Genomic DNA, 12,704 nt, shown 5'->3' with positions numbered 1-12,704 from the left:
GGGACGGAGAGAGAGACAAGCTGGTGCCAGCAGGGCTGTAGCCGTCAGGATGATGAAGCTCAGAGGAAATCCTTCTGCCTCCTCTGCGGAGATGCGAGCATAAGTCAGAGCGGGATACCAACAGACGTAAGTGTGTATACATGTGTAATAAACTGTATACACAACTTTCTCATGTCCAAGCATTTTGTTGGCTTCAACAAGCTGTTTTTCAGTGCTCTGTGCTACACGGATGTGCATTCAAGTTACTGATGACTGATGAATGGGCAAGAACAGTAGGACTGCATTACAGCGAGCACTTAGCAGCATAGCCAATTATTTGAACAGAGGAGTTGTCAGAGGGAACGAGGGAAGTGGTGCGAACTCCTAGAGTGAAGTAACTTAGAGAGAGCGGGCAATGAAAGGCGCAGAGCGAGAGCTCCCAGCAACGTTCACGATGACCTCACAGCCTCCTGCTGTCTCCGAAATCTCCCTGATCCTCCCCAATATCTGTCCTTCCCCTTGCCCTCCCCAAGCCCCACTTGGACATCCTCTACCCTCTCCATCCTCCCATTGCATTCCCAGCAATGACTCTGAAGCCCTTCAAAATGCCATTTTGCCTGAACTGGTGAGACTGCCTGAGCCAATACTGGGGAAACAGGTTTTCATGATGAAGCTGACCGCATCAATACTTCTGTTTCTGAGTTGTTTAATCTTGAAGGTGGAAAATGCCTGGAAGTTACCATGCAACTGTACTTGGGTTAATCAGTTCCACTCATTTTGCTGGCATGGAAGAATTGATGCTAATTTTTTTGCAAAGAAAAACAATAATTTCCAGGATAAGAAAGACTTTGCTTGCAAAATCCTAATCATTCCTGTCTTAGGAAAGGACTTCCCTTCATAGTGTATCAGCAGTGCATCGTTTTGGGTGCTGCATGTGCACAGCCCTCAGAAATAAGTCACTGAGCTCATTTTATTTTAGACGTCATGCAAAATTCTACACTGAAGCCAGCAATTTCATCAAGATGTGGCAAGACACAGGATGTTCAGTAGGGCCAGCAATTTTCTATGTGAAAACATTACATTTCTCTCATTTTAGTCAACCAATAGGTGGAGCCTTTAACCCTAGAAACAAGACACTTTCTCAAATAGCCATGTTCTCATAATTATTATATAAAAAATCATAGAATAGAATCATAGACTCATTTAGGTTGGAAAAGACCTCTAAGATCATCGAGTCCAACTGTTAACCTAGCACTGCCAAGTCCACCACTAAACCATGTCCCTAAGCACCACATCTACACATCTTTTAAATACCTCCAGGGATGGTGACTCAACCACTTCCCTGGGCAGCCTGTTCCAATGCTTGACAACCCTTTTGGTGAAGAAATTTTTCCTAATATCCAACCTAAACTTCCCCTGGTGCAACTTGAGGCCATTTCCTCTCGTCCTATCGCTTGTTACTTGGGAGAAGAGACCGACACCCACACCAAGTACAGTTTGCATGTATTTCATGAATCACATGCAGGTGAATGCTATAAAAGATAAAAATACCTGTGCACATACTTTATAAATCCAAGCATTTATATATAATTTATAAAATTTTCATAGCATAAAATAGCTGTGATTCAAAACAGAAATTTTACAGATAAAACTGTATGAATGTCCCAGTCAAACCGTGACTTTCTTGGGACCAACTGATTTCACCCCATGGGTTCAACACTCAGCTTGATGTCAAGTTTTTTCCCAATTTTGGTCCCGTCCAGTGTGATGTGGTCCCTCCACAGGGCTTCAACTCTGCCCTGCAGCTGTACACCATAAAGCACTCTTAACAGAAGGTGTTTGAAGGTGTTTTAAGGCCTGATGGCAGTGCTTCTGTGGTGTGTGGGAGGGAGGGAGACTGAGGACAGGACCCCATGGCTTTGGTGGCCCAAGTCCAGTGCTCACCAAAGGGCATGTGTGAGTGGGCATGTGCCCTGCTGAAAGACTTATATTTGCTTTTATTAAAGCTCATTTTGGATCGAAAATAATCCGTTTTGCTCTCAAGAGCTTATCTGATCCTAAGCTGGAAAATAGGAGACACAAACTTAATAAATACACAACTGAGGCAGCAAAGTTAATAAAAACAGACTCAGCTACAACTGCAATGTTAAATTAACAACTGGTGACTCAGAGTATTAGACAGCGTTATGACATATAAGACATCTGCTCATTGCAAGCTCTCCCAAGAATCCCAGATATTTTAAAGCCAGGGAGTCCATGCATCTAGCATTTATTGCAAAAGGGTTGGCCATGTCCTTTCCCACAGAGTGAGCCTTCTCTCAAGAATATGAGAAAAGATACAAGCTTTCTCATTACTGTTGCACTGAGAATACAATTTCTATTAAGTAAATGAAAAAAAAAAAGGAGTCAAATGTCATCAGTTCGTTAAAATTATTTTTAAAAGATTGCAAAGGAGGATCAGTTAAAGACACTGATCCCAGTGGGAACAAGACCAAAACTTAGAAGTTGATCAGTGGCAGTCCTTACTGTCCTGTTTTGGACAGAAGACCAAGAAGTTTTGAAAAAAACCCAAGCTGCTCATACTCTTCCCTCCACTCTAGGCAAGATGTTCAATGGATCAGAGACACCTGCCAATTATTCCTCTCTCTTCTGACCTTCCAAGCCTAAATAAGATGATAGATGTAGCTCTGTTAAGTACAGCTCAGGCATTAACAGAGAAGGATGTTAAAATGTCTTTGTGAAAGAGGTTTTCAGCCTACAGCTGGCCAGTGACAGTGACATTTTATTGAGGATAACTACTTTGAAAAACATATAATTCTAAAGCAATTTTATAACCAAAGAGATGGCTATCATTACTATGGTTGATAGTACCTCAGCCCTTAATTTCAGAGGGAGCAGGAAATTGCCTGAATAGCACAATTTAACTATATTTCAGTATACTGTCTTATCCTTTTTTTTTTTTCCTCTCATAAAACAGCAGGGTTCTATTTCAAAATTCATGATTCTGGGACTTGCTAGACAAGCCCTGCTTACCTCCCATGGTATCTCCTGCACTTTGCACAGCAATGATTGCAAGCTACAGAAAAAACATAGTATTCTGGACAAAATTCATCTCTGGTTATAAATTATTCAATGAAAATAGAAGAGAGCATTTGTGGTCTGAAGTCTATCCTAATTTAATTTTTTTGTCCTGCAAAAGCCTGCTTCACCAGGAAAACACAAACAAACAAGGGGTCAGTCTGAGGGGAGAGAATTTTTTAACTCATTGTACTGATATTCTTATGCCAGATATTTTTAGGGATTTTTTTAGGCTCTCATTTTGCTACAGTGTGGATACCATCTTTCTCTTCGTTGTCTTGCCTTTTCTATGCCCCCTTTCCACATCTCTAGCTTGGCTCCATTTACCACTGTTGTCTTCCTCCTTTCCTTACACTCTTTTTCTTCTATTGCCCAACCTCTTTCCTTTCATTCCATTCTCCTTAAGTCACCTCTCCCTCCTCAAATCAACCCTATCTTCTCTTTTTCCCTGTAGCTCTGTACATGCCAAGGTTTTTCTCTCGGGAATTTGAATTTCATCTGTATGATATGCTCAGAAAATCCTAAACTATTTCCATCCAATTAACAAGACTTTGCAGTTATAAACACTTATGCAAAGCGACTCTACATGCACTTTTCACTGGCTTTACCTATTCTTTCCACTCTGGCTCCTCTTCAGCTTCTCAAACTGTGAGATATTGCTAATGACCATTTAAAAACTCCTTCTCTTCACTCTGTTATGTACTCTTTCCTCCTGTGCCGAGGCATCGTGTCCCAACTTTCTCTTCTGACTTTAATATTACCTAAAAGAAACACATCTGGTTTCCACCCACCTATCTATCCCATATCCCTTGCTTAAGCTTTCAGGAAGCTCAATGTTTAGTAATATTAATGCAAGAGTATCAAGAAAGGCACTGAAGAAATAATATAGGCATTTGTATGGTGTTTTTAACTAAGCAATACCTGGTGGCTATCACAATGTTGTTTCAACATCTCAGGAAAGTCAAGTTTGAAACAAAAGCAGTTCAAGGCTTTACATGAAAGTTTGCACGTTGCAGCAAGAGGAAAAAGAGACAGGGAGAAAAACATCACAACTACAGCCACAGAGTCAAACTCTCTTGCTTATATCAATCAGACTGACAAGTGATGGGAAGGCCAAGTGAAGCCATGTCAGCAGAGAAAGCGAATTATTAAACCCAATGTACAAGGTACCAGTGAGCTCTTTCCTACTGCACCATGTGCAGTTCCAGCTAAGATGTTAAGATGAACCCAGGGTGTAACTGGCACTGACCAAGGGGTGATGGAAGACGTGGAAAGTCTATTTTGCTAGAGGAAACTAAAAGGATGTGGCACAGCTAGCACAGCAAAACAAAGGCTCAGAGAGTGCGAGACTGCTGTTTACAAACACATCAGGCATTAAACAGTACGGAGAGAGGCAGGCTTTTCAAAGCATGATCAGTGCATAACACAATTTCATAAAGCTTTCACTATGCATAATTACAATTGCACTAGAAATTAAAAGAAATACATTTGCTAAACGTTAAAGCTTTTCAGTTCTGGAACTATTTTCCAATAGGAGTAGTCAAGGTAAACAACCCACCTAGTCTTAAAACACAGCTGGATAAATTCATTACAAAGCTTGAATGAAGTGCTTGCCTAAAGGATTAGCTGCTGGGACTTGATTTCCAGCAGAACTTCTAGACTTTTATGTCCAGGATTATCAGGAAAATGGGTCAGTGAATGCATCTGCAGTATGGGGATGAGGAAGTGACAAAAAGGTAGAATAGGGAAAAAGGTCACAACTAGAGAAATAAAGGAGAAGGGAAGGAAAGCTGAAGAAAGAGGGAAAGTTAGATCTTGGGAAAGAGAATGGAACAGAATGATTATAGAATAGAATGTATTAATAAAATATGCAGCTCTACAAAAAGGAAGGAAAGTAGAAAGTAGAAAAATGGAAACTAAACAATTTTCCTTTCCCCCTTTACATTTACAAAGCTTAGTTTTCTGATAGAAAAACAGATGGTAAAATACCAAAATACCTTTAAAAATGTTAGAATGCAATAGGTAGTGTATCACCTATACCGATGTGGGTACCTGTTATTTGAGTTTGTTAAGAGAGAGGGTTTCCCTTATGGCAGGATGTACAGCCACTGGTATCTAAGTGTTTCCCAAGGACCTTACCAGACAGAACAAAATACACAGCCCTCACCCACCTCTGCTAACCCTTCCCTGATACACCCAGATCAAGAAGAAAGTCTTGCAGCCCACCTGTAGGTGAGCTTCTCCTGGCTCTGTTGGATGAGAGAGCTCCTTCCCCCCATGACTACCCTATTTCAACCATCAGCAACCAGCCCCCCATACCTGCCCCACAACAACCCCTCCTGCAGCTGATGAAGCCACCAGTGCAATCTGTAGTTTGGTAATCAGTGGCACAAATGGAATTAACCTACTAACCCCAGTTTTAATCCTGGAATGATGTTTTCACTAGCAACCTCGTCAGAGAGACCAAATCAAACTGGACATGACGAGAAGTGTTGGCTTCGAGCCAGGACCAGGGAAATAAGGGGAGCACACCTTGCCATGGGGTACATTGGCTGCTGCTCCCCAGGCAAGGGGAGACATCCTTCCTGGGGACACATCCTTCCCAGGGAGCTATTGCTCTGATACTTTGTGTGAGCACTCAAATTAACCATTAAATGCAGTTTTAAACAAATACAGATTAAAGGAAAGGGCTTCTTTGACAGTGGAGTCATTTGGTCTCTCCCCTTGAAGGAAGGATGCTATGCAAATAGGTTTACCTCCAAATATCTGCTACACAGTGTTTCCCTTCCAAAGTCAGTCCAAACCCAGTGTTACATTAGACCATTTGGAAGTCTGAAGACTTCTCAGGAATTATGGCTTGTGATTAATCTATATCTAACTTGTATTTTATACATACTGTTCTCCAAGACATCACGTTTCACATATTGCCCATCCACACCCTCAGACCTGCAGCCGAAGAAATGTACAGCTGATACCTTAACACATATTTCATTTACGTCCCACACTGCTGCCCGGCTCTGAGGAGCAAAGCTTTGCTCCTCCACAGTGCCAGGCTCTCAGGAAGCATTTCCCTCTGCCCTAAAGTGTGCGAGGGACCTCAACAGCTGAGGTGGTTGAGCTGCAGGGGATGAATGCCATTTCTGCGCTGCAGAAACACAGTAAAACACGGGCTATAATAAAGGCCTCGAGTGGAAAAGTTGCTTCTATTTGAATTGGTATAAAATATAGGAAGGTGTGTCCCAAGCTTAAATTGCCATCTGGCAATAGGCACAGAACCTGGCTAAGAAATTATTTTTCTTGAAAAACCCAATGATTTGTAGTGGAATGCTGTCCTCATAAATGAACTTTTATTATTGCGGGTTCTTTTTCCAAACATGCAATAGAAGAGTCAATGGTAAACATGTATGAATACTGCTTCTCATTTCCTTTCAAGCCCCTAATGAGGAAATGTTGAAAATCAGTGTTGATACTGCTGGAGATTAATGGCTGCTGCTCAGAAAGTGTACGGGGAATATATTCCTGCCAGGACAAATACATATGCTGTTGGACAAAAATCTGTGAACCACAGACAGGATTATATCATCAGTGTAAAGATGCACACTGCCTGTGTTGCTCTGTAATTAATAATATTCACATGTTGGTTTGACTGAAATCACTGTAACTACCAGGGAAATTAATACTGTGCCTTCATGGTCCGATTTATTCTACTGGTGTTTGAAGTTTTCTTTTCAAATCAGTTTTGCAGTATGTAAAAATCAGAATTTTTTTTCAGGTATAGGAAAAATCCTTCATGGATTTTTGTCCCTGTATATTCAATATGTGTTTAAAGACCATGTAATCACTGCTTTTTTATATGAGCAGTGAGATCTCACAAGAGAAAAGACACTCTACTGAGCTATAAGGCCTTTAAGATCAATTCCTGTCATCAGTTCATTTGTTTCCCACTCTCCTTCAGAGAGGTTGCCCTTAAGAGCTCTCCTGCCATGTATATTGGGATACATTTTCATTGCCACAGCTTCTGTATACTTTTTTTCCCCTTTTGTTTTCTTACAAAATAAGGCCTAGGCTATGGTGACCTCAGCCGTTTATGAAAACCTTTCCTCCTCTATATTCGGTAAGTGCACAGGGCCAAGCCAGGAAATCTGACAACAGGCAAAGCCAAGTCAAACTTGGCCCTAGAAGCTACAGCACAGGCAAGCTACCTGAGGTCATTATAATTTAAAAAAAGGAAGACATAAGCATCGTTGCTAGGGCATGTCTCCACTGGCATTCACCATTACTGGCACATTCACCTTCAAAATGAAGAGCTGGGAGGTCAGGTCCCAAAGTAAGGATTCAAAAGTTATATTGACAGCAATGTAGCATGGGTCTATGTTTGCTATATTGTTAGATTATATGAACAGCAAACAAAGCACATGAAGCATATGTATACATTGCCAGTTTACCCTGCTAACCTCATGGTTGTCATGACCAGATTACTTCCCGTGGCTGAGCTCGCTGTTTGGGGTTTACAAGGCAGTGTCACACTGCTCTGCGTTCAGTAGTGCAGACGTAAGATCTGTCTTGCTCATGGCTGCTGAGTAAACAGTCATGGTATTTTATCCCATTTTTTCATCAAAAAATATTGGAACTCCCTACAGGTACAGCCTGCTGTTATTCTCAGAACAAAACCTTCTTACATATGCCTATATAATGTTTGCTTTGCCAGTACTGAAATGGCTTCAAAATAAACCTACAGTCTGATTTGTCAGTCCGACAAAATGCCAGCCAGCCACCAGAGATGTCCGAACAGATCTGAAAATGAAAAGCCACAAAATGACTCAGTGCATTAGGTCACTGTGACAGCCAGGAGGTAATACCAGAGTATTTACTTTGGCTGGAGTCTTCCTTGGCTCATCTTTGTTTGTAGCATCAAAGCCAGGCTCTCATCTCAAGCCAAAGTGCTGTAGCTTGCCCACTTCAGTAATGGTTCAACACAGGTACCAGGTAAATAACTAACTCAAATGGGCTTTTTTAAAATGAAATTAAAAACTCCTATGGATTAAAAAGAATAATGATTCTCTTCCCTGCCTGGCAGTAGGGAGCAGAAGAACAGAAACGCCCTATGGCTACCGACGTGGTTGTCCTCACAATCCCCCCGTGATGCCGGGAAGATTTAGCAGTGCCTAAACATCTCTGTGGGGTCTGTACATATGAATATACCTAAAAATATTGTCCAGGGCAATGGGAGTATCATCTTGGTGAGGATTTTCAGCCCATATTACAGTGCAGATGGCAGCTATCCCCACCATCCCCATAGGGATAATGCAAACATGGGCAGTCCTTTAAAGGTTGTGTAACTCCCCTACGAAGTAAAAGACTATGGTGAAGAGCTACATTTCCATCTATTGAACACAAAAATTACTCAGAGATAAGAATAAAAGACCACATTTATTGCCACCCAGGAAACATTAGTGACTTTCTTTGCCTCCCCTTTCCAGACCACAAAGGTGACTTCAGGTTAAATCTTTCTGAACGACTTGAGCATGATACATTTCTAGTGAGGTTTGGCTCTATTCACCACTGAAGCTGCATGCTAGCTCCATCTTTCAGGAAATGACGTATACAAGTTTTTGTATAAAGTAAAATGAAGCACTATAAATATGGATACTGTTCTGTAATGATAAAATTTTTTTCCTTTGCAAAATTGCATTCAAGAGATTTTCTTGCTTATTTCCCCAGTTTTTCACTGCAAAATGACTGTTCCCTGTCTTTGTGACAAAATTACTTACTTTGAATGCATATTTCCTGAAACTTGAAAGTATTTTCTGACAAACTGAAGGTGAATTGTGTGCAGAAAGAATGATACTTAATAAGATGAAATCTCAGCATTCCTGTAATGGTGCAACTCAGGTGACTCACATACCAAAGAAATTAACCGATCACTTCCAATACAATTGCTTCTTTTAATCAGATAAGATGGTAACAAGTCCAAAATTAAAGTAGAAATGTTATGAATGTGGGTTTCAGGGAAAAAACTAAAGCCTTATATGAAATGCTAAATAATGATGGTTAACTAGAATAAAGGCATTGAGACGTAAAATGTTTTCACACAGGTTGGGCAGGTATTTTCTGCTTGTCCATGGATTCAGTGAAAAATATCATTAAAGTGCAAATAAAAGAATACATAAATTTGGCAAGCAGTCCTACCACAAAAGGGGATAAGTTTTGAAAAGTCAGAAGTCTTCATATTGACTTTTTATAATACCGTTTTTCAGCTCTTTATTTTGAAATCACATTTTCCCTGAAGTCTGAGACTCCTGAGAGCTCAGTGATTTACTAGCAATTAAGAGAATCCTCAAAACTGGATGGAAATTTGGGGGGTGTGAGTTAAGCACAAAATCTGACTGTCTGCCATCAAGGACTTACTACTGGGCTGAATAAACATGCAAATCAGGACAACCGAGAAAACTTTCAAGTGAGCGCTACTCCAAGAAATAAAACTAATGGGCCTTTGCAAGGCAGGGAATGTGCAGAGTGCTGGAGGCAATGCGGGACAGGCAGAGCTTTTGCTGAGCCCTGAGCAACATCTGAATATGCAGAAGGTCCAGGGGCCATCTTAGGTCCTTTTTTCAGTATTACTGACTTGCAGATTTGTCCCCTGAATATTTGCATTAAAGATTAAAATGACACTCATCATATTTGCTTGCCTTTTTCCGAACCGATTCCCCTGTGGTTGTTTTCTGCCTCTTTTTAAGTGTTCAAGGCCTTCAGATCCTCCTTTCTTTGTCAGTTCTGACAGGTGTTTATAATTTCTCTTGCTTTGGTAGCTGCAGATAGAGGTGGCAAATAAAGCAGTACTTAAAACTATGACTTTCCTGTTAAACACCAACTACCACTGCTCTCTCCTTATGGTCCTTTGCCTTAAATTTGCATGTCTCTGTCAGTTGAGCCCTGTGCATCTTGGACAACCTAAAAATAAATAGATACATAGAAAATATAGTAAAAAAGGTGTTTAATTTACCTGCAGTTCTCCTTCCATTATACTGAGGAGTTTTATCAAGTCCTCTTTAGAAAGCTCTATGGACTTCTTGTTCTTTCGTTCAGTAGGTCCAGGTGATTTTGAGTGCCGTTTGACAGTTGCTGAAACCATGACCTCATCTTCCTTCCGATGAGGTTTGTTCTTTTTCTTGGCATCCTCCTGAAGTTTTTCATTCTCTGCATGGCTGATGACAGGCTTGGAACTGGAGAAGTGCCCATTAGATGAGCTTTCTCCACCTTGGTTTCGGGATCTCATCCCTACCTAGAAAGAAACAAACATAAAGATGCATTTATAAACAAAATTACTTACAAAAAGCCACAGTGGAAATACTGCCTTTTGGAAGAACAACAATCTTCTAAAAACTGAAAAATACTGTCATGCTCAAGAGACGGCGGTAGAAAGCTCAACCATTTCAACAACTCTGTGTGTGGCAGACAGTGAATCCAGGGCATTAATTATGAATTTAACAGAGTCCTAAAGCAAGGGTAACCATCTTTTTCAGCATGCCAAGATGCTGATGTGTGTTTAAATGTACGGAACTTAAAGGTGATGCAGGAAAATGATAAAGAACATTTTCCAACATTCTCTTTCCTTCAGTCAACATTTTGATCATTCACAATTCATCACTACAAAACAAAGCAGGTTGTTAAGTAGATATTATTTTAATATGAGGTTTACTTGAGAGACAGGAATGTAATTAAATTTTAGAAAAGCATATTCCTTGAGTATAAATTCTCTATGAGAGTGGAGTGACAATGCATGACAAACAAAGGCCACTCTATAGTTTCCCTGAGTGAAGCAATGGTTTTATTCCAGGTAACCAAGAAAATGGGGAATGCAGACTAAATCAAGTGGTAAACTCCATCTTAAACTAAAGATTATTAGACAATAAATGCCACAAAGGAAAGTTGAAAAGAAGTTTGAAAAAAGAACAGAGAGGGCACGAAACGGCTAAGAGGTAAATGGCAAGATCAATGCAGTCCTTCCAGAAGATTCAGGGCTTCTCCAAAATGTCAGGTCATGGTTATTGAATGCTCACATCTCTGCCCTCTTAAGCACCTACACTACACTCTTAGACTGTGTCTACCCTAGGAAATTAAACAGTGACAGCAAATGTTCCTGAGGTCTGGCACTTGACCTACTGTATTGTTAAATTTTAGCACACTCTTTGGCACACTTCTGGTCCAGGCAAACTACCACTCTCCCAACCAGTTCCTGGGCACTATTCAGGAATAAACCCAAGCTAAGTCCAGATGCAGCCATGCTGTTCTGGAAGAGAAGAGAGTTTAGTAGTATGTGCACGGCTGGATTGTGCTATTTGACCCCAGGGACAGAATGGGGGCCCTGGGACTGTTTAGTTTACAAGTAACATAGCCTTGGTGTCACACAAAACATAGCTGTGAAAACCATCCTTCCTGTGTATCATCCTCATCAAACAACAGTCTTCTCTGATTCCCTCTGCTAAATGCCATTCAGCAATATCAAATTAAACCACTTGTCCTTATCTTCAAATCTTTCCACAGTTGTTCTCCTTCTTACCCATCAGCCCTTTTCAAATTGTCATCCACACAACACATTCAACTAAAATTAGCTAATCTGCCCGTCTGTTGTCTTATCCTATGAACATCTCTCTCCTTTCTTCCCCCTTGACCCTGCAGATTGGCCAGGGTGGTTGCTAGCCCTTAAAATCCCATTTACCCTGTAAGGTCTGGTCCTGTGTCACTGACTAGCAATGACACAGAAGACAAGATGGGTTCATCAGTGTGTATTTCATTACTTATCATTATTAAACAGATGTGCATAGGATACTCAGACATGTTTATATATGGACCCATATTACTATCCTGTCACCTTGCTATCCTGTCACCTCCCTATGTTATGTTGAAGTAGGTCGTTGCAATTACTTTCAGTGTTTAACTGTGGAAGACCTTGATTGTTAGTTGTAATCAAGACATTTGTCATACACAATACAAAGGCAATAGTGAATTTAGGCTTGGTTCAAGGCCAAACTCAGATGTTAAAAGTAAGTTGGTCTCCTAAAAATTACATAGTCTTCATTCTACTTGAAATTGCTTGTATAACAGACAAGGGAAACCATAAGGAGTTTATGTTGCCTTACTCCAACTTACTTTTGTATATGATCATATTTTCTGGTACCTTAATTTTTTACTTAAATCCCATTTACTGAAGATAGTCTAAGAATACTAGAAAGCAAGATCTGCACAGAGAAATATTTTGCTTTAGATCAACTACAACTTGAACAAACAGACTGAAGAAAGCTGAAGAAGGGTCTGTATGTCTGAAACTTGCCCAGTTTTTATATCAATAGATCTAATTTATAATATTCCACTGCTTCCAAATCCTTCCTCTCACTTAAATTAATCTCTGGATTTAGTTTGCAGCTTGTTCATTAGTCAAACAGATGCTTCTCAACATCGCTAACATCACACACTTTTCTGATAAGGATCTCAGAGCAGCAGTTCACTAGTGATGGGGCAAAACCTAAAATACATTGACTAATCAGCTTGGCTAATGTTACACTGGGCCTGCTACGGCTTGCTACTTACTTGACTCAGGCCAGTGTTATAAATCTCTTGCTCACATTAGCCTTGAATTTTGGTAGTTT

General features: G+C 40.4%; 1 protein-coding gene across 7 annotated transcripts in view; it reads right to left on the bottom strand.

The window, feature by feature from the left end:
- FILIP1 (filamin A interacting protein 1) overlaps window positions 1-12,704 on the bottom strand; it is a 116,095-nt gene that overhangs the window by 56,496 nt on the left and 46,895 nt on the right. For all 7 annotated transcript variants that reach the window (XM_009333144.1, XM_009333142.1, XM_009333140.1 and 4 more), the window contains one exon: window positions 10,061-10,339. In XM_009333144.1, coding sequence (XP_009331419.1) covers window positions 10,061-10,333 — 273 coding nt within the window. In that variant the 5' untranslated portion in view covers window positions 10,334-10,339. The remainder of the gene's footprint in view (window positions 1-10,060; window positions 10,340-12,704) is intronic.

Source organism: Pygoscelis adeliae, unplaced genomic scaffold (assembly GCF_000699105.1).
Source record: "Pygoscelis adeliae isolate BGI_AS28 unplaced genomic scaffold, ASM69910v1 Scaffold57, whole genome shotgun sequence".
Lineage (NCBI taxonomy): Eukaryota > Metazoa > Chordata > Aves > Sphenisciformes > Spheniscidae > Pygoscelis > Pygoscelis adeliae.
The sequence above is the reverse complement of the archived record's forward strand: the minus strand, read 5'-3'. Positions and strand labels throughout refer to the sequence as shown.